Source organism: Mya arenaria, chromosome 5 (assembly GCF_026914265.1).
Source record: "Mya arenaria isolate MELC-2E11 chromosome 5, ASM2691426v1".
Classification (NCBI taxonomy): Eukaryota; Metazoa; Mollusca; class Bivalvia; order Myida; family Myidae; genus Mya; species Mya arenaria.
Genome location: NC_069126.1, coordinates 20,162,074 through 20,186,707, shown reverse-complemented (window position 1 = coordinate 20,186,707; position 24,634 = coordinate 20,162,074). Strand labels below are relative to the sequence as shown.

The 24,634-nt window shown below is 38.7% G+C and overlaps 2 protein-coding genes across 2 annotated transcripts in view; one reads left to right on the top strand and one right to left on the bottom strand.

Moving 5' to 3' along the window:
* The window catches only part of LOC128235516 (mucin-17-like), a 40,536-nt gene extending 23,210 nt beyond the window's left edge, over nucleotides 1–17,326 (top strand). The window contains exons 12-47 of the mRNA XM_052950325.1: nucleotides 195–375; nucleotides 602–802; nucleotides 1,165–1,410; nucleotides 1,553–1,790; nucleotides 2,064–2,230; nucleotides 2,647–2,814; nucleotides 3,055–3,183; nucleotides 3,524–3,649; nucleotides 3,978–4,106; nucleotides 4,438–4,554; nucleotides 4,806–5,057; nucleotides 5,353–5,481; nucleotides 5,739–5,864; nucleotides 6,312–6,446; nucleotides 7,461–7,586; nucleotides 8,052–8,309; nucleotides 8,557–8,673; nucleotides 8,969–9,091; nucleotides 9,458–9,583; nucleotides 9,884–10,009; nucleotides 10,483–10,740; nucleotides 10,994–11,254; nucleotides 11,506–11,622; nucleotides 12,098–12,352; nucleotides 12,762–13,046; nucleotides 13,236–13,265; nucleotides 13,474–13,586; nucleotides 14,004–14,071; nucleotides 14,253–14,410; nucleotides 14,634–14,745; nucleotides 15,011–15,166; nucleotides 15,320–15,501; nucleotides 15,694–15,761; nucleotides 16,343–16,393; nucleotides 16,661–16,714; nucleotides 16,952–17,326. Coding sequence (XP_052806285.1) covers nucleotides 195–375; nucleotides 602–802; nucleotides 1,165–1,410; nucleotides 1,553–1,790; nucleotides 2,064–2,230; nucleotides 2,647–2,814; nucleotides 3,055–3,183; nucleotides 3,524–3,649; nucleotides 3,978–4,106; nucleotides 4,438–4,554; nucleotides 4,806–5,057; nucleotides 5,353–5,481; nucleotides 5,739–5,864; nucleotides 6,312–6,446; nucleotides 7,461–7,586; nucleotides 8,052–8,309; nucleotides 8,557–8,673; nucleotides 8,969–9,091; nucleotides 9,458–9,583; nucleotides 9,884–10,009; nucleotides 10,483–10,740; nucleotides 10,994–11,254; nucleotides 11,506–11,622; nucleotides 12,098–12,352; nucleotides 12,762–13,046; nucleotides 13,236–13,265; nucleotides 13,474–13,586; nucleotides 14,004–14,071; nucleotides 14,253–14,410; nucleotides 14,634–14,745; nucleotides 15,011–15,166; nucleotides 15,320–15,501; nucleotides 15,694–15,761; nucleotides 16,343–16,393; nucleotides 16,661–16,675 — 5,349 coding nt within the window. The 3' untranslated portion in view covers nucleotides 16,676–16,714; nucleotides 16,952–17,326. The remainder of the gene's footprint in view (nucleotides 1–194; nucleotides 376–601; nucleotides 803–1,164; nucleotides 1,411–1,552; nucleotides 1,791–2,063; nucleotides 2,231–2,646; nucleotides 2,815–3,054; nucleotides 3,184–3,523; nucleotides 3,650–3,977; nucleotides 4,107–4,437; nucleotides 4,555–4,805; nucleotides 5,058–5,352; nucleotides 5,482–5,738; nucleotides 5,865–6,311; nucleotides 6,447–7,460; nucleotides 7,587–8,051; nucleotides 8,310–8,556; nucleotides 8,674–8,968; nucleotides 9,092–9,457; nucleotides 9,584–9,883; nucleotides 10,010–10,482; nucleotides 10,741–10,993; nucleotides 11,255–11,505; nucleotides 11,623–12,097; nucleotides 12,353–12,761; nucleotides 13,047–13,235; nucleotides 13,266–13,473; nucleotides 13,587–14,003; nucleotides 14,072–14,252; nucleotides 14,411–14,633; nucleotides 14,746–15,010; nucleotides 15,167–15,319; nucleotides 15,502–15,693; nucleotides 15,762–16,342; nucleotides 16,394–16,660; nucleotides 16,715–16,951) is intronic.
* Nucleotides 17,327–18,165: 839 nt separating this feature from the next.
* LOC128234462 (gamma-glutamylaminecyclotransferase-like) lies at nucleotides 18,166–23,367 on the bottom strand. Its single transcript, XM_052948715.1, is given in 3 exon segments — nucleotides 18,166–18,599; nucleotides 18,602–18,773; nucleotides 23,127–23,367. Coding segments are annotated over 3 exon segments (564 nt in total). The 5' UTR covers nucleotides 23,361–23,367; the 3' UTR covers nucleotides 18,166–18,441.
* Between the last annotated feature and the right edge of the window lie 1,267 nt (nucleotides 23,368–24,634).

The window sequence follows — 24,634 nt, the reverse complement described above, 5'->3', positions numbered from 1 at the left end:
CATACGGTATCGGCACGCTGATGAAGAATGTAAAGTTATCATTGGGATATCGGTGCGACGCTACAGAATGTATAAAGAGATCAGTTTAAAGGCTTTGTGTGTTCTATACTCCTTAACATAAAGGTCATGTGTGAAACAGTGTCAACTGTACTATTAAAACCAATCCTGCTTTACATGTTACTGTTCAATTATAGGCCGAACTCAACGGAACAAAAGACGGAATGGCCGTGTATTTTGGCACTAGCCCTGATGATTATGCTGATGTCACTTCCGACTACTACAATCTGACGTCAAACATGCGCGTGGAAATTGACGGTCTCACTGTTACGCGAGATAACAGCGAGAACACTGTCTCCGCAGTGTTTGGTGATACCGGTACGTAAATAAAGTGAATATATACATATAAATGAAAAACAAGCACAATGACAGTATGGAACTGCGCTTAAGAGTAAGAATTCAACAAAGAAAACTTATTTCAATGGAAACGAGCCTCTTCTTTGCGTTTAATCGACGCATCGGAAAGCCCTTATATAGATATGTTTGTAGCTCTCTGTGGCGTCACAATGCACCATTAAGTAATAACCTTTCTATTTTCTAACAGGCCTTACCTTCAATGTGACAATGGGCTACCGGCTGCTGCAGATGTCCATAGCTATGCCCAACACGCTCAAGAACAGGGGCGCGGTCGGGTTGCTAGGCAACTTCAACGGTAACAAAGGTGACGAGTACATTCCACGCGACCAGACGACGTCACTGACGAATCCTACCAACCGCGTGATCTTCAACCAGTTTGGAAATACGTGTAAGTAAAGAACTGAAGTGAGTAGTCAAACGCAAATAAAAACAACAACAAATGAGATAATGAGATATTCAAACAAATTATTATATCAAGCAGTTCATTATATATCGTGCATTATTTTGGTAGAAACATCTTCATTTACAAGTGTACATCCGTCCGCTTGGGAGTGATGAGATTCAGTGATGTTGCGTGTGAAAGGCTTCCGTACCTATCCGCGCACAAATTCTACATGTATTTTCTTGTATTTTACAACACATGTTGGTACAGATTAGGTTTCCTGGAATCTTAAATTGGAGGTCTGTATTTGTAAATGAAATCATTTCATGCATTTATTTTACTTCTTAACACGCTGGGTTTGTTTTCAGGGATGACAACTGAACAAGAATCCATCTTCAAATACGACGACGGCATCCGGCACGCCGACTTCTCATTTCCGGATTTCGTGCCCGAGTTCTTGGATGAGGCTGATGCTGCAGACGTATCACAGGCCAATGTGACGTGTAACGGAAACCTGCAGTGCATGTTTGACCTCATATTCACCGGAAATGAGGAGTTGGCGGCGCAGACCGGAAGTACCGAAGATGATGCAGAAGCTACCAATACCCAAGCGAGTAAGTAACGCTTTTGGGATTGTTAAGTTGCTCTAAGACGTGTCGTCTGCTTGTATAGTGGCGGGCGTTTCAGTTAAGGTGTCGTTATATGAATTAGCAAACGTTCCGTTAAATAACAACAACCTGTATCGACTATTTTCAGGTAACCAGATTCCTACTATAAACGCCACGTCTGGTACGTCAACTGTTGACGCTCAGACTTACGTTTACGCAACCGTCAACCAGCCGAAAACGTTCAGCGTTCAGGGTGTTGATCCGGGAGATACTTTAACATACCTGTTTGTTGCCAACACGCTTGGTGCAACGTTTGGATCGCAAAATCAAGACAGCCCCGTTGACGTCAGCTTAACGTTGACTGATACCAACCCGGGGACCATCAGGTACGGACGTAGTTCACCTTTTCGACGTTTGACATATTAAAGCATAACACGAGTCTAACTATACGTGAAACAGTTCTAACAAAAGTGACTTAAGTAAGCTAATTTTGAGGTTGATATTTACATTCATAGCTTCTAAAAAGTAATAGTTCTGCTAAACGCAATTAAACTACATTGTTAACATAAAAAACAAGATATGCATACGTGTTATTAACAAGCAAATGAAATATGACATGTATATTAAACGTATATCATCGGAACATGTCCATCCTGTAGCTTGGCGGTTGTGGACACTCAGAACGTGCGCTCACCGGAACTTGACGTGGTGATCGTGCTGTGTACCGGATGTAACAACCACGGGACGTGCGACAATGATCAGCTACGTGAAGGTGGAACGGACAGCTTCAAATACGCCACGTGCATCTGTGAGGTCTACTGGACAGGTGGGTTGTAGGATTTGATAACTAATTATCGAATTCAGTTTACTTTTTGAGAATGTTTTAAAGAAAGAAATGCTAATAATATGTACACACAAATTATGAGAATAATAATTCTAATTGTTTTATAAACATGTCAACGTTCGCATGTATCCTCTTCATCGGATTACGTACATACTGTTCGAATGATAGTATCGAGACATCATCTATAACTGTTACTACCGCTCAACTACCTTTCAATGCTGGTGAAGACTGCGAGTTATACGTGGACACGAGTGGGACGGGGCGTGGCCAAATGTGAACATAGAGAGGTGTTGCTGTGCAGTACACACTCGTATTATTTTTAATCATTTCGTTTTAAAACAAGAATATTCAGATATGGTACCACTTCCATTTACCAACAATGTATCCATTATATGCAGGTGAAGACTGTGAGCTAGACGTTGACGGCTGTGAGACGGACCCGTGTTCAGTGGGGCGTAATTGTTCCGACGTAGCGGCAAACGTCCATAAGGCCAACCCTTCTCTCAAGGCGTACACGTGTTCCCCGTGTCCAGACGGATACTCGGATGTGGACGACAAATGCATAGGTAAAGTTCATTGAAATATATACCACATTTTGACGTGGTATAAAATCTGCGGAAGGAGAACTTGTTACGACAAGTAAAACATTTGACCTACTTTGTGCAAAAGTAAATGGTTACTACTAATTGAATTTACATGAACGAACTAATTTGATAGCAATGCATGTTAATGCATTCTTTTAATCTTATAATAAAACCTATATCTGAGCATTGTAACATGCATTGTCATTAAAACATTTATCATAGATGTCAACGAGTGTACCACTGCCAACCCGTGCAGCAGCAACTCCGTGTGTGTGAACACAGAAGGCAGCTACAGATGTGACTGCAATGCCGGCTTCCGGTTATCATCCACTGATAGAAACGTCTGCAATGGTATGTACCGGCTGAACCATGTAATCTTTATCTAATGTAATTAAAAAGAACAACTACAATAATAATTTCATGTTGAATGAATGTAAAATACCGGTATGGACCAACTAAACCTAAAAGTTTTATTTAGTTATTTTTAGGACAATTTAAGCAATTATTTCATGTTTATTCAGTTGGAAGGTGAATGCAACATACCGAAACATCAGTTTACGGTAAAAGGCCTAAATCACGAGCCTGTACCTCCAATGCGCTTGCTACTTATGTTTTGATTTACACATTTTTTAAACTAAAATTTTATAAGTGAATTTTAATAAAAAAATGAGACGTTTTCATTGTATTTCAGATATTGATGAGTGCGCGGAGTCTACTTCCGGTTGTGCGCAGATTTGCTCAAACACGGCGGGCGGAGTCACCTGCTCCTGTGTCCCGAGCTACACCCTGGACGGCAACGGAAAGACTTGCACTAAGGGTGAGTTGCCATTAACCGCCGTCTTCGTCAATCATGCAAAAACCTATTACAATTTATACTATTGTAACTGCATCATGTTACAGAATGTTAAGGAAACTTAAGTAACCCTGAATTATTGTAAGGTCGTGTTAGTAAACACTTTATTTACAAAATAGGGAACGATATATAATATAATAATTATTGTTTGCGTACACATATATCCAGGTTAATACAAAATGGGAATGTAGTTTTTATGCTAGTAGTTATATGTGAATATTAAATATTGTATTGTAATTGTGTCATAATTTTGAGAAATATAATAAAGAAAATCTTATATCGTGTTCTTTAGACGCGGTTCCCGCTACCGGATGTGACATCATCGATTGCTCCCAAGCGGACGGATGTACACTTGTAAATGAAACAGCAGCATGCTTCTGTGCGGCTGGCTACCAGCTTCAACAGGACAACTCATGCACAGGTCAGTGGAAACCAGACAATAAACGCCTCGTATTGCGAGATATATTACAAAAAATATGAACTCTTTACAATAACACCTATTTCAAACTATTTTTTCCAGTCGGGCATTCTTATTGAAATAAAAATTATATTTTAGCTTTACTGACAAAACAAGAAGTGCACGAGGGTTGATCCATAATTACTTTTACTCTTTGAATATATGAAAGCAATATGTTTATATCCCAAGAATCAATCGTGTAGTTCCCTTGGCCATTTTAAGAAATTATTCTTACTTGCATTATTGTTTTCTCTCTTTTCATCACTATGCTGTAATCAATTTATTTCCATTTCAGACATAAACGAGTGCGATTCAAACGCATGCTCACAGGAATGTGCTAACACAGACGGCAGTTTTACGTGCAGCTGTTATCCTGGATACCGTCTAGCAGACGACAAAATCTCGTGTTCAGGTATGCGTGCATTTCTCGAGTCAAGTAAAATAATAATAAAAAAATGTACCCAGTTTGCATAAATCGTAGAGCAAGTGTGAGAAATGTGGTGGGATTTCTTGTTTTAATGTTCGCTAATGAAACGTGTTATGTTTCCGTTTATTATCAGAACAGAACATGTATTGCACTTTCATTCTGAAATAAGCCAAACTAAGGATATAAATATCCTTATGCAAAATGTCTTCTCAAGTCGTCTATTCTCAATATTACAGCGTGCATATTCCCCTCATATGGTACGAACTGCGCGCGCACATGCCAATGTGGGCGTGGCTCCCTTCGCTGTGACCCTGTCAGGGGGTGTGTCTGCAAGGCCGGATGGACAGGTGTCAACTGTGACACTGACATGAACGAATGTGAAACACCAAACGTGTGTAATGACGTCAACAAGGTCTGCACTAATACGATTGGTTCATACACATGCACGTGTCGTCAAGGATACATCAATGAGAATGGAGTCTGTGTCGGTAAGAAGCAGAATGTCATAACTGATGTCCTGAAACGTTTATATGATTCTGTTGTTGATAATTTGATACTCAATACATAGTAAAACATTTAGAAGTTTCCCTTATTACCCTTTTGTTTGCATAATTTCCATAAACCTTTGTGTATTTGAAGTAAACTGCAAGTGGATTTGTACTTAAACAAGTTTAAAGGTCTTCCACTCATGCCCTCAGTTTATTCTTCAAAATATGTTTTTGTATTTGTTTTTCTAAGGAATTGCACAATGCTTATATTTTTTATCTATCTTAAATGTATCAGATGTCGACGAGTGCGCGACGCCCTCCCTTAACACGTGTCAGCAGTTATGTACGAACAACGTGGGCGGATTCACGTGCTCTTGTTCCAGTGGTTACGTCATCAACAGTACTGACATCACCAGATGTGCAGGTAAGGGTTATGTATAGTCTTGAAACATGGAGACAGTTTTTTTTAAATTGCGTATGTTCATACTTATATGTTGCATAATTGGTCACATCGATCTGGCACAGTAAATTTGTTGGCTAGGAATTTTGAATAGATGAAAACAAATACCCATATTCTTTATTTTATATCACTAAAATACTGTACACAATTCATATATGCATTGATTGCAAGGAAACTGTATTTAAATATTGACTTTTTTATAATGTTCTTATGTTGTCCAGATTTTGATGAATGCGCGGCCGGTGTGTCAGGCTGTGAACAGAGTTGCAAAAACAGTGTTGGGAGGTTTAGCTGTGAATGCTTTTTCGGGTACAGAATTAATTCCGACAGAATAACTTGCACCGAAGGTAAGTGCAGATAACAAAATCCAACAACATCACTGTTTGTGATATCAGTCATATTTGTAGTAGTTGTTTTTCAAACCCAAATACTGATTGTAATTTTATGATGTGCACCATGCAAAGCGCACATCGTACTCGACTGTCAGTGCTTTGATTATTCAAGACATTTGCCAACATTATTTGAAACTTAACTCAAATAAGAATCCATCAGCTTCTTATTTTTTAAAAGATTATTTATATGATATAGCTTACTCCAGGATAAGGGTTCTGTTTCTCAAACGGTTTGTCAGTGTTGTCCCACGTAAGTTTGATGTTGAGTCTGTTACTGAATGCGTTTAAAAATGGCTGGAAATACTATTGTACGAATCAGCATGCACCACAACATATACATCATACAATACATACGAGTCATCAATTATAAATGGAATGAGTAAATCAATGGTATATTTGCAGTTGAGAACGTGTGTGCGACTGAGTTCCCTGATAACGGATGTAGTCAGATCTGCCGCGCCGACCAGCAGACACAGACCTACGAGTGCCTCTGTAACACCGGCTTCCAACTGGGAGCTGACCAGAAGACCTGCATAGGTACGTGCCAAGTAATACAGAAGTAGCCTTACCAATTAAGAAGTTCTGAGATGTGTAAAAGGTGAAATCATAGACCGGTGACCCGCATTGACCATATGGTGAAATCATAGACCGGTGACCCACATTGACCATATGGTGAAATCATAGACCGGTGACCCGCATTGACCATATGGTGAAATCATAGACCGGTGACCCGCATTGACCATATGGTGAAATCATAGACCGGTGACCCACATTGACCATATGGTGAAATCATAGACCGGTGACCCACATTGACCACATAGACCGGTGACCCACATTGACCATATGGTGAAATCATAGACCGGTGACCCACATTGACCATATGGTAAAATCATAGACCGGTGACCCGCATTGACCATATGGTGAAATCATAGACCGGTGACCCGCATTGACCATATGGTGAAATCATAGACCGGTGACCCACATTGACCATATGGTGAAATCATAGACCGGTGACCCGCATTGACCATATGGTGAAATCATAGACCGGTGACCCGCATTGACCATATGGTGAAATCATAGACCGGTGACCCGCATTGACCATATGGTAAAATCATAAACCGGTGACCCACATTGACCATATGGTGAAATCATAGACCGGTGACTCGCATGGACCATATGGTGAAATCATAGACCGGTGACCCACATTGACCATATGGTGAAATCATAGACCGGTGACCCGCATTGACCATATGGTGAAATCATAGACCGGTGACACAAATTGACCATACTTTCTAACATTTTCAATACATCAAGCTTAAGTTTGATAGTAAAGGTGTTTACAGCTTTCGTTTGTTTGGTTTCGGGCTTGCAGTGTATGCGATGTAACGGAATACAAAACAAGACAATTTGCTAACGTAAGCTATCAAGGGCGACTGTTAGTCTTAACTGAACTCAGGGCTGTATCACTTTTATCATAAATACATGATGTTTTTCATGTTTGAAGTGAAATTATTAATAATGTTAATTCTACAAACATTTTAATTCTTGCAGATGTGAACGAGTGTACCTCTGCAACACTTAACTTGTGCACCCAGACATGTCTGAACAATGATGGCGGCTACGTTTGTCAGTGTGAGACCGGCTTTAAGTTGGAGAACGACGAGAGGACTTGTGCAAGTAAGACCCTACAATTATAAGACCGTCACGTATGCTGTAGTCCCTCATGTAGTCCGTATCCTTGTTTTTGCTCAACCTCACCGATTCGTATTGCCATTGAGTTCTACCCTACAACAACTTATTTGCTCTTCACGCAAACGAATACTCAGCCTTGATAAATAACACTGCAGACTCCATGTGATTACTTCCCTTTCAGTACAGTTATCACTACAAACATTCAAAATACCTTTTTGCATTTTAACCTCAATGCACCTTGAATTATTGAAATTTGATAAACACTACTCTCAAAAGTCAGAAGAAAACAACAACATGTAAATAAAGTTTATATAGCTGAACTCCAGCTGTACTCGCTCATGGTGGTAGAGATCTATTTTGGTCGTCAGGGGAGAGCACTGCGTAAGGAGATCGATAATACTGATTTAAATTTGAATGACGATATCAATGACGTCATTTTTCCTTTTCCAGTCTGTGACGCCTACCACTATGGCGACAACTGCGCACTGGAGTGTAGCTGTGGTGTTGGTGCAGAGCGATGTGATCATGTGACCGGATGTGTATGCAAGAGCGGCTGGACGGGCGACAAATGCGACGCGGACCAGGATGAGTGCGCGACCGGAAGTGATGATTGTAACGGAAGTAACGAGATTTGCGTTAACACACCTGGCTCCTTCCAATGTGAATGTGAATCCGGATATGAGCGTGATGGCTCGAACAACTGCGTTGGTTAGTCATTGCCATCCATTTTGTTCCATCAGAAATTGCGATTTTATACTCGTTCCATGTTTGAACTAGATTTGTTTTTAGATCTATTAAAGGTTAAAATACTGCGAATAAAAAAATGCAATTCATTTATATTCATTTAGCATAAACATGTTACCTCGATGTTTATTCGCAGTCGTCTTCTTATGTTACATACATTGCTGTAAACACATCTGAACTAATGGTTGTATACGTCTATCATTATCTACAGATGTGAACGAGTGTACAGCGGGGACGAGCGAGTGTGCCCAGATATGTTCAAACACAGCGGGCGGATATAGCTGCAGCTGTAACCCGGGCTTTGTTGCCGACAGAAACTCATGCAATGGTAACTTTCTTCAGTATTATGCATCATTGCAATTGAACGAGCATTTTTTAAGAGTCAAATGACTTACTATGAATAAAAGGTTACAAAAATATATGTTTAAAAAGTAAGGCCAACCTTATTGTGTCTAAAGATTGTAGTTATTCGTCAACTTATCATGTCAGCAGGAATATGTATTAGTATTGGTATTAATAATGTTATCGTTTTCTGATCATAAACTTTCTGCACCTATATAAAAGCTTTTTTATGATTTTTGACAGCTACACATATTTGGCTGAAATTATTTTACGTGTTTTAGACATTAACGAGTGTGATGGTGTGAACAACTGCAGCCAGGTGTGTGAAAACACCGTCGGCGGGTACCGTTGCTCGTGTGAACCAGGCTTTGTCCTTGACACCAGCGATAGACGGACGTGCTTGCGTAAGTAGGGCTTATCAGTAGACGTATTTAAAAAAAGCAAGTATATATCTTACGATAATTCTAAAAAAATATAAACATAAGTTGGTCGATTACCGGTGATCCAGTATTAAATTACATTGAAACCAAGACCAAGACATGGTTCGGTAGGTTGGACTTTTCATTAGTGTATTTGTTGAGCCCATTTGATCCATTTGGTCAGTTATTTGTATTGATACTTGAAGTTTAGATAGGTTTTAAAGGACAAGTGAGTAAAATAAACTTCAAACTATCGAGATTACTGCCAAAAACATGATAGAAAATACATTGATGCATATAGTTTATTAAAACAAACGTAAGAGCTGAATCGAGAATGTTTGTAATTTACAGCTGCTGAAGTGTGCCAGGCGAGCCCATGCAACGCCAACGCCGACTGTGCCGTAGTTGAAGCGGAAGAAAAGTGTTTCTGCAAGGCTGGTTTCACCTTCGCTGCCGGGTCCAGCACAGACTGCGAAGGTGCGTGTGTTGCACAAACAACCGAAAGTCGATTGTTTCAATTTATTGTAAAACAATTTCGATGTTTATAAATACTTTTCAATTTTATTTCCAAAACAATGTTACCATATATTTACTATTTTTTCACAATGGAAGTTGTGCCATGCAATGAAATTTGAGATAGTGAAATTTATGCCTTCATACATTAAAATTAATTGTGTATACAGGAATAGCTATACAAAACGTGGTATGTCAATAAGAACTTGTTGTATTAACAAAATAGATATAACGTTTTAAATTTGTATGGATGATGACTTTCAGACATTCTTGAGTGTGGCCAAACCCCGGCCGTGTGCAGTCAGGGTTGTACAGAACTTGCCGGAGGGTATACATGTTACTGTGACCAGGACGGATTCCAACTGGATGCTGACCAGAAAACTTGCATAGGTAGGTGTGGGAGATTTGAATCAATATAACTAGTATATGAATCACATATCATGAGATGAACAACACTCTCACTAATCACCTGAGTAACCACAATCTTATTTTCGGTAGTCAATATGTTTAATGTCTAGAAACAGTATCCGGATTAAGTCTGAAAACCGGAAGAATACAATCCTCTTTTTTAACCAATGAAATTGCAGATGGACAATCATTTCAGTACTATGCTTATTCATTAAGAATTTTAACCTTCGCGGGTATTTAAAGATCCGCCTACGGCCACTCATCCTCCCTGTGTCAGATTTTGGGTTGACACACTCACGTTTATTCTTAATCATAAAGATTTCACTTCATTGTCATCTAGCAATTACTCTTATGGCACAAAACTGTTCAGCCTTGAAATAGAAATGGCGGAAAATATTTTTAACTAATTATCAGTTAGTAAACATTTAAATCCATAATTGATATTATTTTTTCAGTGTGTGACGCGGGTTTCTGGGGCGGCAACTGCTTGAATACATGCACGTGCAACGATGCAAACACCGAGTCATGTGCCCCGACAGACGGCTCATGCACATGCAAATCTGGCTGGACCGGAAGCATATGCGCATCGAATATCGATGAGTGTACCGACCAGTCAATCTGTCCGGACAACTCGGCGTGCCAAGACACGGCCGGCTCTTTCGAATGTATCTGTAATACTGGATACGTCGCCTCCGCTGACGGAACCTGTCAAGGTTAGATGCAAGATATATTTAAGGCAAAGAAAACACAGATTCTTTAGAAATACAGGTCCTCTTATGTTTTGTAAATTGTATGGTATATTAAAATCAATTAAACAAGAATAAATGCTTTCATACACATTGTCAATGTGAAGTTGAAATGCCGTTTAATGCATATTGTAAATAAGAGGATGTTTCGTTAAAATCCAATCCCAAGTACCAAATATGTTTTGGAATTTCATGTGTCTATATTTTTATATTCGCACAGTATGTCCAGCCAACACGTACGGTCTCAACTGTGCGAATAGTTGCACGTGTAACGTGGCGAATACCGCCAGTTGCTCGAACGAAAATGGTGCATGCACGTGTAAATCGGGATGGAGCGGCCCCACGTGCGATACGGATGTCGATGAATGTTCCACGACAAATATCTGCGGAGATGTGCTCAAAACGTGCACGAACACAGCTGGGTCTTACACGTGTGATTGTGCTTCCGGTTACACAATCAATAGTGACGGCGTCTGCGTTGGTACGTTATATTTTGAAATAACAATGATGATTATCAGTCATGTTTATCTTACACCGTTTACCGGGTTGTGCATTGGTTTACCCATTTTCTATTCACTACAGTCTACTACGTGAGATATTTAGACAGGGTGTTTGTGAATTTCTTTGACAAGAGTTATCGTCTCTAAAACACAAAACTAGCACGCTCGCGCGTAACATCGTGTTTACGAACATGATTATTCTGATGATGATATAAATAACGTATTATTTCAGATGACGACGAGTGTTTGTTGGGAACGGACACCTGTTTACAGAAGTGTACAAATATTCCGGGATCTTTCGAATGTGGATGTTTCGCAGGGTATTCTGGCACCGGAAACTCGTGCACACGTAAGGCTTATTTTCTTTGGAAATCACTTTAAATCACTCATGGCAATCATTTCATATTAGTTATAAAAAACGATGTTTAAAATTATCAAAATGGCATGATGTACATGTAACTGATTTAAAGCTGGTCATGTTAGTTTACATTTGTCCTCTTGACCGTGAAGCATTGTGGGAACCGACGCTATATTATTATGAGTAGTCTGGTTAACAAGGATGAGGATATCGGTACGTTCATATGAACAGGCTGGCTTCCGACAATGAGGATTTGTATACTTCATATATGATTATAAGTATCGTAAGTCCTGATGCCTTGTGTCCTAATACCATTTCTCCCAGCAAAGCACTCTGTTTCCATGGAATGGGGCATGCACGAATGCGTTCTTTATTTAAACTTATACATACATGTAGTTAGCCTCCTTTGCAATTAGATAGCAACGAATAAGTATAATTCAACATTTTGAAATTTTATCCCTTGCAGAGTGCACGGGTAACACGTATGGCGTGCAATGTAATATGACGTGCACTTGCGAGGCTGCCAACACGGAGAGATGTGATCCCGTGACCGGATGTGTGTGTAGCGCCGGCTGGGAGGGCGTCGACTGTGCCACGGACGTCAACGAATGCGCGCTTAACACGGATAACTGTACCCAGGACTCGACGTGCACAAATACAGACGGGTCTTTCGAGTGTCCCTGTAATTTAGGATTTATCAGCAGCAATGGACTCTGTGAAGGTGTGTAAAACTATTTTCAAAATCAGAAGAAAAATCTTAAGATATGATGTTTTATAAGGAACTCAATTTCCGCGTTGTCTCGGTGTTTACTAAAATATTCTGTACTATGCCTTCTTATGAAATGTTTTAATTTGCAATAGGCCACATTAAAGTCACAATAATAAATGAGATTTGAGATACCATATTACAGTATAGGGTATTTTTGAATTTTGTCAAATCTTATTTTATGTTTATGGCAATGTATTATTTTGATAATATACATGTTCAAGTATGTATATAATATAATTTTGGCTAGTTGAAATTATTTATTGTGACTCTAATGAGCCTTTGTCATCAAGCCACTGTGTGCAGAGTTAATCAGTGAAATAAAATAGAAACGAGCTTACACTTGCTTTTCTGTCTTTTTCAGCGTGTTCTGGAAACACTTTTGGCGACAGCTGCACTTACTCCTGCGATTGTGTCAGGGAAAACACGCTTGTGGCGTCACAGTCGTGTAACCACGTAACCGGAATTTGCGAGTGTAGCGCGTTCTGGAATGGCACCCGGTGCGAGGTAGACATAGACGAGTGTGCGTCGGAAACCAACCCCTGTCCGGAAGCGGAAAACAAATACTGTCACAACATTGAGGGCGGTTTCGAGTGTTCTTGTCTGCTGGGATTCACGGAAGACGCGAATGGAATTTGCGTTGAGACAGGTAAAGAAAATCTTTGTTCGGTCCCTTACTTATTCAAGTTCGTTAAATGCTCACATTTAAAAGAAATGTGTTGAATGTGATGCTCATCGTTTGTTTTGTTAGTTCAATTAATCAATTGTCCAAGTTCCGTTAAATTAGCTTTACAAGAACTGTGTTAAAGTGATGCTGATCGGTTACTTTCAATTTCAGCTACAACAACGGCTACACTACCTGCTAACCGTAAGTTACTTCACGTATATGATTCTCTTTACTTAGATGAATAGAATGATTGGTACTTAATAAGATACTTACATTGTTCTTTGAAAGAAATAAATATACTAAAATAAGTTATGGAAACCAACTTGCATTCGAATTAAGTAAACCTCCATCCATTAATTAAGATTTGATAAGTTAACAAAAAGCAACAACATATCATATCTTCCAACAGAGGACCGTGTTCGAATCTTCATGGTGCTACAAGTCTCGGACTCCTCCTTAGACGGTCTCAACTTTGACGTTAAGTCCACCTTTGATGAATGGGCCGCTTACGTCGCTAAATCGGTATTAATTCTTGTTTATCTGTTGAAACTACGATATCAAACTGCTAAAGTTGTGTGTCAGGCCTATTGCTCCTGCCCACAGTGGTCATAACCTGGCTCAGGGAGAGCAATATTTGATAAGCATACTAAGTGCTGATTTTTCTACCTTCTGTGCCCTCTCCGTAGGAGTGCTTGTACAATCTCATTTAAATCATATTGTAACGTTCGTGACGTTCGCTTCATTTCATTACGTCATGTTTATAGCGTACCTTCGGGAAGCGAGCATTGGGGATCTGATTATGATGAGATTGGGCCTTATAATAACAATGTGTTTTAAATTGAAAAACATAAATATATTATTATTATTTTATATTATAACATAAAATAAGATTAAAAGCGAATGTTTGATTGATCTAATGTTGCTTTTGGTACTATTCAGTTGAAGAACTACTATGCTACGTACATGGGCACCAACGTAGTTGACGTCATTGTCACCGGCCTTAGACGGTGAGAAAACTATACATTGATGATTATCATAACTGTTTTCATAACAAATATTATTCAAAACATGTCATTATTAAAAGTTTTCTTATTATGTATAATAGTTATTGAATGTTTATTGTAATTAGCCTACTGAAATAACAATTCTTGATTTTAACGTGAATTTCATACATTTCTCCGATTACAGCGGGAGTCTGGAAGTTGACGCTACAGTAGTGAAGAAGGACAGTACAGACTCCGACCAGGCATTCGCGGTAGCCACCTCAGCGTTAACGTCAAACACCAACCTTACTATCAATGACCAAACGTACATCGGAAAACTGACGGCTGTCGAGGGCACTCAAGGTAAACGCATGCTAACGGAAAATCAGGGGTTTTGAAAGTAAATTTACAAGTTTCAACGAATATACCTCTTTTGTCAAAAGGGTTACGACTGTTATTTTTGTAGATATTGTATAGATATTTAATCTAAAACAATGTTGCGTATATGTTCGTTCAAAAAAGCGTACTTATTTTCTCTGTCATGTAATCCCTTTGATGTAAATGTATCATTATCAATGTCTTACAGTTGACACCACCAAGGGCGTTGCAGGTCTGAAGTGTGAAATTTTACTTCTTGATGAGGGTCAGTGTCCAGACAAATATGAGTGTGTGGTCATCGATTCCAACCCCATCTGCCAGTAAGTGTGCAATATTGAATAAAAGTAACGGAAGTACTGAAGTTAGGGGCGCATGTCCATTGACTAAGATTTATTGAAACTGGTGTGAAGAAATGTCAATTTATGAACACCTGTTTATACTCATTTCTAGGACTAACCGTTTGATGGTCGTTTTGAGTGCCTACTTTAAGTCTCCGCTCATTAAACTGTGTTTCTATCCTGTAATTAATACATTTTTTGAATTATTGTATGGAATATATATTAAAGAACTTTTAAATATTTGTAGGCCTGTACAAACGAACGATGACTTATCCCTGGTGTTAGGCCTCGGACTTGGGATTCCTCTCGGTCTTATAGCGGCTCTTGTGATAGCCGTGGCTATGGTGTACGCCTTCCGGACGCGCCGCCGTAAACGGTTCTCCACAGACGGCGACTACGACCGGTACGCGATATATTTAATGACTATACCTTGTACCAGCATATTTCCCTTTTAATTTTTTAAAAAGTATAAAACATGTGTCAATGTCATATGTAAAGCTTATAAAATAGTATAGAATCAACACCGTTATTAATTCAGTGCTTCTTTTATCGCCAGGGAGTCAATTAATCAAGGATTCTTTACGCGAGGCATGCCGGTGAAGATAAATACATGGGGCCGCGGTGACCCCTTTTCCGGTCCACAGCGGTGGGCTGACGACTCTTCCTCTTCGTTCTCCGATGAGAAGGGTCACCGGGGCCGCCCGAGGGATTTCGACTATAGCCGGGCTGATCAGTACTGTAAGTTACTATTATATCTAAGTAATAGAACTGTTCGTATTAAAACTTTGTTTATCAGAAACGATTATTACCTGTACCGCTATTTCTTTACCACACAATATATTTACACCGTCACATGTTTTAATAAGTGTATGGTAAATATATCATCATTATTATACATGGAAAATGAATTATGACCCGTGGTTATTTCAGTGTATGACAATCAACAGTCCAATTTTTCGTGGGATTTCCTGTACAACTACATTAGTCCAAATGAAAGGGTAAGACTAAGTATTCCTTTAGAAGAAATGTGAACATATCTAGTATTGTGAATTTGGAATTATAGAAGAAATGTGAACATATCTAGTGAATTGGGAATTATAGAAAAAATGTGAACATATCTTGTATTGTGAAGTGGGAATTATAAAAGAAATGTGAACATATCTTGTATTGTGAATTGGGAATTATAGAAGAAATGTGAACATATCTTGTATTGTGAATTGGGAATTATAGAAGGAATATGAACATATCTAGTATTGTGAATTATACTAGATATGAAAGAATATGTATTCTTTGTGTATAAAAAAGGTTCATTTTACCACTTAGCATTTTTCCAAACATGCTTTCCTCAAGAACCATAAAGTTTCTCTCTTAGTGTAGGAAATGTCCGCCTAGTATGTTGACCAGTTATTGAGAAACTGTTTCAGCAAAACTATATGGGATATTTAGAGCTAGCCGGGCCTCACCGATAACCTAAATATCTTAATTACATTTTAAGAATAATGATATTTGTTTGTATCAATTGCATTGAAAACATAAAGTAACCAGTGATATTTTATACATGAACACTTCCTTCTTGCAGTACCACATACAGCGGCCACATGCAGATCCCAAACCCCACCCGGCCTATATTGTAAGTATTAAACGTTAACTACCATTGAAGTCATATACTATTGACAATTTATGAGCCGCTGGAAACTGACTTTGTTTATATCAATCAGATGAAAAAACAACACAAAAAGACTCATGAAATCGAACTTCTATGTACAATTATAAGTTCTAGATTGAAAAGTGGAAAAGTTGAGAAAAAATGTGCATCAAAATGTCCTACAGCGAACATAATTAAAAAAGCAGCATCGAAACATGTATACAATGTGCTGATTTTGTATTTATCTTTCAGCAACCAAACCCTTGAAGCCAGCTTTGTTAGGGCATTCTAGACAATACATAAATGGTAAACAACGTATTTTCAATTCAAAAGCTTTTATATGAATTTCTAAATTCTACACAAAGAAGAGGACACCAAAGCTATATTAAAAATGAGTTAAACGAAATGTTTCTAATAGATTGAGGAACAAATATTTTGTGTTTATATTCAGTTAAGACCTAAATAAGTAAACATAGTTATTAGGAAACAATATCAAGACATCTGTCACTTGAATTATAAAGCTTATCACACTTTTTCTTACAGTGTTCAAACAGTTTTGTGACCAGTACAATTTACCCGGAAGTTCAGGTCACGTGATTCTATACTTAAAACAACAACAACGATGGTGCGTGACGTCATGGTGCTTCCGGAGACGTTCGTCTCTCACGTGATCTACCTACGTGCCCTGTCTTAGACGCTATAGACGTTATATGCGAGTGTTATTTATTGTCTGTTGCGTAAAATGCAAGAGTTTTGGTTTAATTGGTTGTGCACAAATTATTTAAAATATGTTATATAGGACAAATGCATAATGATTATTTCTTGTACTGCTATAGTGCTTGCATATAGAATTGCCGACAATTACAGTACTTTAATAATATATTCGACAATTCACAACATACTCGAACATATATAAAGAACGCCTCAATTATATGTATTTTTAAGTCCTGCATCTTCTCTGCTATTTTTATTTTAAAATGCACTTTTTAAAAAACAATTGATTCCAATGGTATCTGATACTGTATGTGAAGACAATGAAGGTTTACAAATACATTAACAAACCAAGATAGTAAGCCACATGGGTTCCAATGTGCACAACTTACATGTATATAATTGTTCATCCCTTATACCAGTCACCCTTTGCCTAAATGAGACGGACGATATATAACCACATATTGTATGATCTGAACTGCCCATGTTTCGTTGATTTTTCCAAACCCCGATTACAGATCGCGTGCTTAATGCAAGATGGTTGTAACTCAATATCCCAAATCACATGCGTTACAAGAGTCCTGCGATAAGCCCTCTAGATGTTGTTTTGCACTTACCTCAGGCTTTGAATGTATACTTGTTTTGGATCATGAAATGAAGCCACTTAATATAGGCTTGTGTTGTTTCTCTTGTACATTCCGTGTTTTACACTGATCAATGTTAGTCGCTTTGATCGGGTCAAAGTGAAGTGTTCATGTACTTTTACACTCATGTGATATTGTTGCATATATATTATACTATATATATTATTATAGATGTTTGTTATATGACATACTGTATACATTCCATGTAGAAGTATTGTTTGAAACTGTAAATAGCCCTATAGCCAATTGAAAAGAAATACTCAGTACATTGCATAATTATGATTATTATAAAAAATATTTTGTTTTATAACATGAGATATATATATCAAATAAATTTTAAATCTGATATATTTTCGACTTCAGCGTTCGTTTCATGTATGTGTTTTTGTATTTAACAAATAGTACCAAATTCGTTTATTGCAAACCAACTGACAACTGCAGTACAATTTCTAGCTACATGTAGTGCATATATATAGATTATTGGAGAAATAACTGTGAGACATAACACCAACGTCAATTCTATGTAAGAATACATACACACGATTTCAACGGCCTTGCGATATGTCTTAATTGGTCCACACACACGTTTTAGTAAGTCAGGTATCGCTGGAGAGGTCTGTGCAGTAAGAAATAATCCAGAACCATCGATAACTGTTTAAGCTTGAAGCGAACTGTCCGTTAAGAAGATGTCTTCTCATGTCCAGTATGGACCTCATACCAGAACCCTGGGGTCGCAGCTTTGCGATCTTTATGCAACACATACTTTTTGCCATCAACATTGTCCATAAAATTATTAATAAATGGTATATCCAACAAGGCTGGTCGATACTTGACTAAAAATATGCTTCAGCCGCCATATTTGCGAATGTTACGCCACTTCCTGTCGTCTTGTCGTCGTTGACTGGTTTCAGTTTGACAGACGTGCGCTCATACAATATGGGGTGGTTTTCTAGATCATCAAGAATTGCCAGCCTAGTGTCGTCCACTTCGTACAGTTCGCCTTCAACATGCTGTAGGAAGAGAAATATTGTGTATAACGACAGTAAAAACCACTCAGGTTCAAGAACATGTACATGCATGCAACTGTATCGCCGCTGCCTTTAGGGATCGCTTTAATCTCCTTTTCAAGCATAAGTAGTGAAAAACTTTTTATTGTGTTTATTGGAGTCAATAAGATGGACAATAGGGAGGTTGTGTGCGTGCGTGCGTTTATGTGTGAGTGCGTGTGTATGTGCATGTGCGTGCGTGAGTGAATCTACGATTCTATTAAAGGCACATACGCATCAAACGAGGGCAGTGGAATAGTGGAGTGTCAGTAATGGTATCAGTTTATTTTTTTAAATGACCTTTATAGGCAATCCAAATGTGAACATATACGTGTAGCAAGCACACTTGTTGTCCTCAATCTATACGTGTAGCTACACGCACAAGCACACTTGTTGTCCTCAATCTATACGTGTAGCTACACGCACAAGCACACTTGTTGTCCTCAATCTATACGTGTAGCTACACGCACAAGCACACTTGTTGTCCTCAATCTATACGTGTAGCTACACGCACAAGCACACGTGTTGTCCTCAATCTATACGTGTAGCTACACGCACAAGCACACGTGTTGTCCTCAATCTATACGTGTAGCTACACGCACAAGCACACGTGTTGTCCTCAATCTATACGTGTAGCTACACGCACAAGCACACTTGTTGTCCTCAATCTATACGTGTAGCTACACGCACAAGCACACTTGTTGTCCTCAATCTATACGTGTAGCTACACGCACAAGCACACGTGTTGTCCTCAATCTATACGTGTAGCTACACGCACAAGCACACTTGTTGTCCTCAATCTATACGTGTAGCTACACGCACAAGCACACGTGTTGTCCTCAATCTATACGTGTAGCTACACGCACAAGCACACTTGTTGTCCTCAATCTATACGTGTAGCTACACGCACAAGCACACGTGTTGTCCTCAATCTATACGTGTAGCTACACGCACAAGCACACTTGTTGTCCTCAATCTATACGTGTAGCTACACGCACAAGCACACGTGTTGTCCTCAATCTATACGTGTAGCTACACGCACAAGCACACGTGTTGTCCTCAATCTATACGTGTAGCTACACGCACAAGCACACTTGTTGTCCTCAATCTATACGTGTAGCTACACGCACAAGCACACTTGTTGTCCTCAATCTATACGTGTAGCTACACGCACAAGCACACTTGTTGTCCTCAATCTATACGTGTAGCTACACGCACAAGCACACGTGTTGTCCTCAATCTATACGTGTAGCTACACGCACAAGCACACGTGTTGTCCTCAATCTATACGTGTAGCTACACGCACAAGCACACGTGTTGTCCTCAATCTATACGTGTAGCTACACGCACAAGCACACGTGTTGTCCTCAATCTATACGTGTAGCTACACGCACAAGCACACGTGTTGTCCTCAATCTATACGTGTAGCTACACGCACAAGCACACGTGTTGTCCTCAATCTATACGTGTAGCTACACGCACAAGCACACGTGTTGTCCTCAATCTATACGTGTAGCTACACGCACAAGCACACGTGTTGTCCTCAATCTATACGTGTAGCTACACGCACAAGCACACTTGTTGTCCTCAATCTATACGTGTAGCTACACGCACAAGCACACTTGTTGTCCTCAATCTATACGTGTAGCTACACGCACAAGCACACTTGTTGTCCTCAATCTATACGTGTAGCTACACGCACAAGCACACTTGTTGTCCTCAATCTATACGTGTAGCTACACGCACAAGCACAAGTGTTGTCCTCAATCTATACGTGTAGCTACACGCACAAGCACAAGTGTTGTCCTCAATCTATACGTGTAGCTAACGCACAAGCACACTTGTTGTCCTCAATCTATACGTGTAGCTACACGCACACGCACACTTGTTGTCCTCAATCTATACGTGTAGCTACACGCACACGCACACTTGTTGTCCTCAATCTATACGTGTAGCTACACGCACACGCACACTTGTTGTCCTCAATCTATACGTGTAGCTACACGCACAAGCACACGTGTTGTCCTCAATCTATACGTGTAGCTACACGCACAAGCACACGTGTTGTCCTCAATCTATACGTGTAGCTACACGCACTAGCAAACGTGTTGTCCCAATCTATATGTGAAGCTACATACACAAGTACACGTTTTGTTCACACGCACGCACGCACGCACGCACGCACGCACGCACGCACACACACACACACGTGTTCTAAATATATACATGTAGCTACACACTCAAGCACACTTGTCCTCAATCTATAAATGTAACTACACACACAAACACACGTGTTGTTTTCAAACTACACGTGTAGCTACACGCACAAGCACACGTGTTGTTCTTACTTTACACGTGTAGCTACACGCACAATCACACGTGTTGTCAACAATCTACACTTGTAGCTACACGCACAAGTACACGTGTTGTTCTCAATCTACACGTGTAGCTACACGCACAGGCACACGTGTTGTTCTCTTTCTGCACGTGTAGCTACACGCACAAGCACACGTGTTTTTCTTAGTCTGCACGTGTAGCTACACGCACAGGCACACGTGATGTTCTCAATCTACACTTGTAGCTACACGCACAAGCACACGTGTTGTTCTCAATCTACATGCACAAGCACACGTTTTTTTAATCTCTCTGAATATTAGTTATATTAAATTGGTATTTTAAGTTAGTCTTATGTACAATCATGCGAGTTTTAGACGCATTTTGACCACATTTCATTTCGATGTCATTTTAAAGGTTTTATGAGTAGGAAAGGAATATGTTAATATCATTCCAACTTTCTTTTTTGAAAGAGAGTTGTTTTTGCCTAAATTGGCAATTTCACTTCCAATTTCTTTTGAAACAAACACCAAATAATGCATTCACTGCAAAGCTTTCTTTGATATTTTAGACACATTTACTTCTTTTATATATTTATATGTTTAATCAGTAATCAAACCTTTCAAATGATACCAACAGAATACGGGCAGCAATTTTTGAACAGGGTTGTTTTCAATATAATTTTGCAATACTTTAGTGTTACATTTTCACAATTATGTTGTTCAAAACTGGTGATTCTAATGCAATATGTATGCTTATTTTGTATATTGAGATAAACAGTTAACCTGTTAATTGAAGTGAAGCAGGTTCATCCATAAAAGGAGCGATTTATCAGTGGGGTGAAGCGTCCGACCGTTTCTAATTTACCGACTTATCTGTGTCATAATTTCAAGCGTTCAGATGATGTAAACAGTGGAAGAAAATATTATTTAATTAGATAAATTAAATTTAAAACTGTACTTGTAGTGGCTTTCTCCGCCTATGGTAAACTATCGATATGGAAATAGGAAAGTGAGTTGGTCTCCCACACTTGTCACATTGAAAGTGCATTTGTGGAAGCCCAATCATCACGTCGACTGACTATTTAACATTGACTCTAACGTTGGTCCAGACCAACGTTAGAAGAGCCGTTAAGTTAACGCCTACTTTATCGCTGTAAGCGTAAGTGTTAAGTTGAACAACTCATTTTTGTCAACGTTAAAGTTAACATTCATTTTAACGTTGACAGCATAACATTTAACGATGATAGTTAACGTTAAATCCTTAACGAGAGTTTTGAACAACCGGGCCATATACTCATATGTAACACCATATGATGGAGTTCTGCTTGGATTGGTTACATTCTCCATCCTTGTTTGCCTTCTTACACAGCGACATTAATTTTATTGTCATTAAAGTATTAATTTTTCATTTACCATCATGCTTCAATAAACCTGGGGTGGCTCCTGTGGTTGTTTTACACGGGGACTCTTAGATTCACTGCGCAACATATCAGCACCTTAGTAATACACACATGATCGTAAATCATAATGGTGAAAACCCGTATAAACCCTGTTCATGCAGCGCTATCAGCGCTTTGATTAACAGTAGTGAAATTGGCTGGATAAATTGACAAGCTTAATTGTACATCGAAAATCTTACATTACATGTAGTGTATTTTATACGCGCTATAAAATTATCAATACTCTAACAATTTTATCAATAACGCGTAACATTGTGTCTTATCAAGCATGTATAAAGTATAATAATTACCAATGCTGTCTGCTTTGAAACAGAACTGCTACTAAGGTCATTACCGTAGTTATTTTACGTCCTACATTTTGAACTGCAATGCATACATTTAGAACACTGCGAGTTTATACTGATTTACAACTACGAATTAACAGTTTAACTATATTAGTAGAAATTGCTACAGACTAAAGCTAATAAAATGAAACATAAAAATAACATTGTCAAAATGCAAGCTATGTTAATATAACTCACATGTCCTCTTCCGGGTTCATAAAGCAGGTATGGTATATTGAATCGTGATGCCACAACGAGTGGATATTTCTCCACAGTCAGAGCTTTCCCTCTAAATGCACATGTTCCTCTCGTTTCGTCTGCTATGAGGTAATGATTAGGTTGGCCCGACTTTAAAGTCCCATAAACGAATATAAATCTCGACATTTTAAACGTTGAACAGAATGTATGTCTTAAAATCACCTGAACACACATGTCAAGAGTGACGTCCCTTGAATCGATAATAACTTTCAGGGCCGGTTCCGGTTTTGAATGGCGGTAGCTTTTAAAATATCTATAAATTCTTTATATATTGTTCAGACGTATGCTTATCTTGGCGAATATCCTGACTGTTTAGGTATAAAGTTTTAGATTGGAATGCATGGACTGGATATAAATACAACACCCGTTATTTACGAGATGTTGTTTACAATTGAATGTCGAATATTAAGGCATCCAGGGTACAACAACGTGGACCTTTGTTGCCTATATAATGACCCTATATTAATTGGTATCATATAAAAGGTGGGAATATGTGATACTATTCTGATACCATATTGCACAACACACAGTTTTGACTTCTGAAAGTTTGAACAGTCGGTAATTTCACGTCCGATTCAGTTGAAATAAAGAACAACAATACCGTCGGAGCTGCCACAATTTTCTCGATCTTTTTTTACTTATTGGTATCGGTAAGACACACGATTTCAAATAAAAGTTAAACATGTTAAGATTTTCGAATCCCTTTCAATAATGCCACTTCATTGTTTGAAACTAAACTTAACATTGAATTTTGTTTTACCTTGATAAACTCAAAAAGCAGAGAAGGACATGCGTTAGTTCAGTGGATCATATAGAACCTGATTATTTTTCGCGAAGCGAACAGAAATGGACGGAGTAGTATGCCCGGTCAACCTGTTGGAAATTGATCTTCTATTTCACTTATTGGAAGAAACAAATGTTCCCTAGATGGTGATTCCGTTATTAAAGTAGTAATGATTGTGATACCGCTCTCAGCAGACACCCGTTTTGAAGATTTAATATTAAAGTGGCGCTCTTCAGGGCGCTTGGAAAATGTGAAAAGAAGGGCGATGGATGCCCCTTCCCCCGCATCACATCTTGAAACCACTGGTTCTAGTAAAAAATATTTAATTTCATCTTTTCATATCATTACATTACCAAAACCCAATACGACACAATGCGCATGCACGTAAAAGTTATCCACCTTTCCTTCTGAAAACATTAAGGTACTCCCTACAGGAGAACGACCATGGCCGTGAAATTGTTTTGCATCCCAAATTTTCAAAGCAAATGCAGGTGTTTGGCATTCATTTTGTTTGATATAATGTTTGGAAAAAAAAGTTTTTTTTAAAAAATCAGGTCTGAATTATTCGGCAAGGGACAGTATTTACATATATTAACATACCTGATGCCAGCTATAATAGCAACGATGTAGAATAAACAAATTTCGTACCATCCTTCAAATTGTG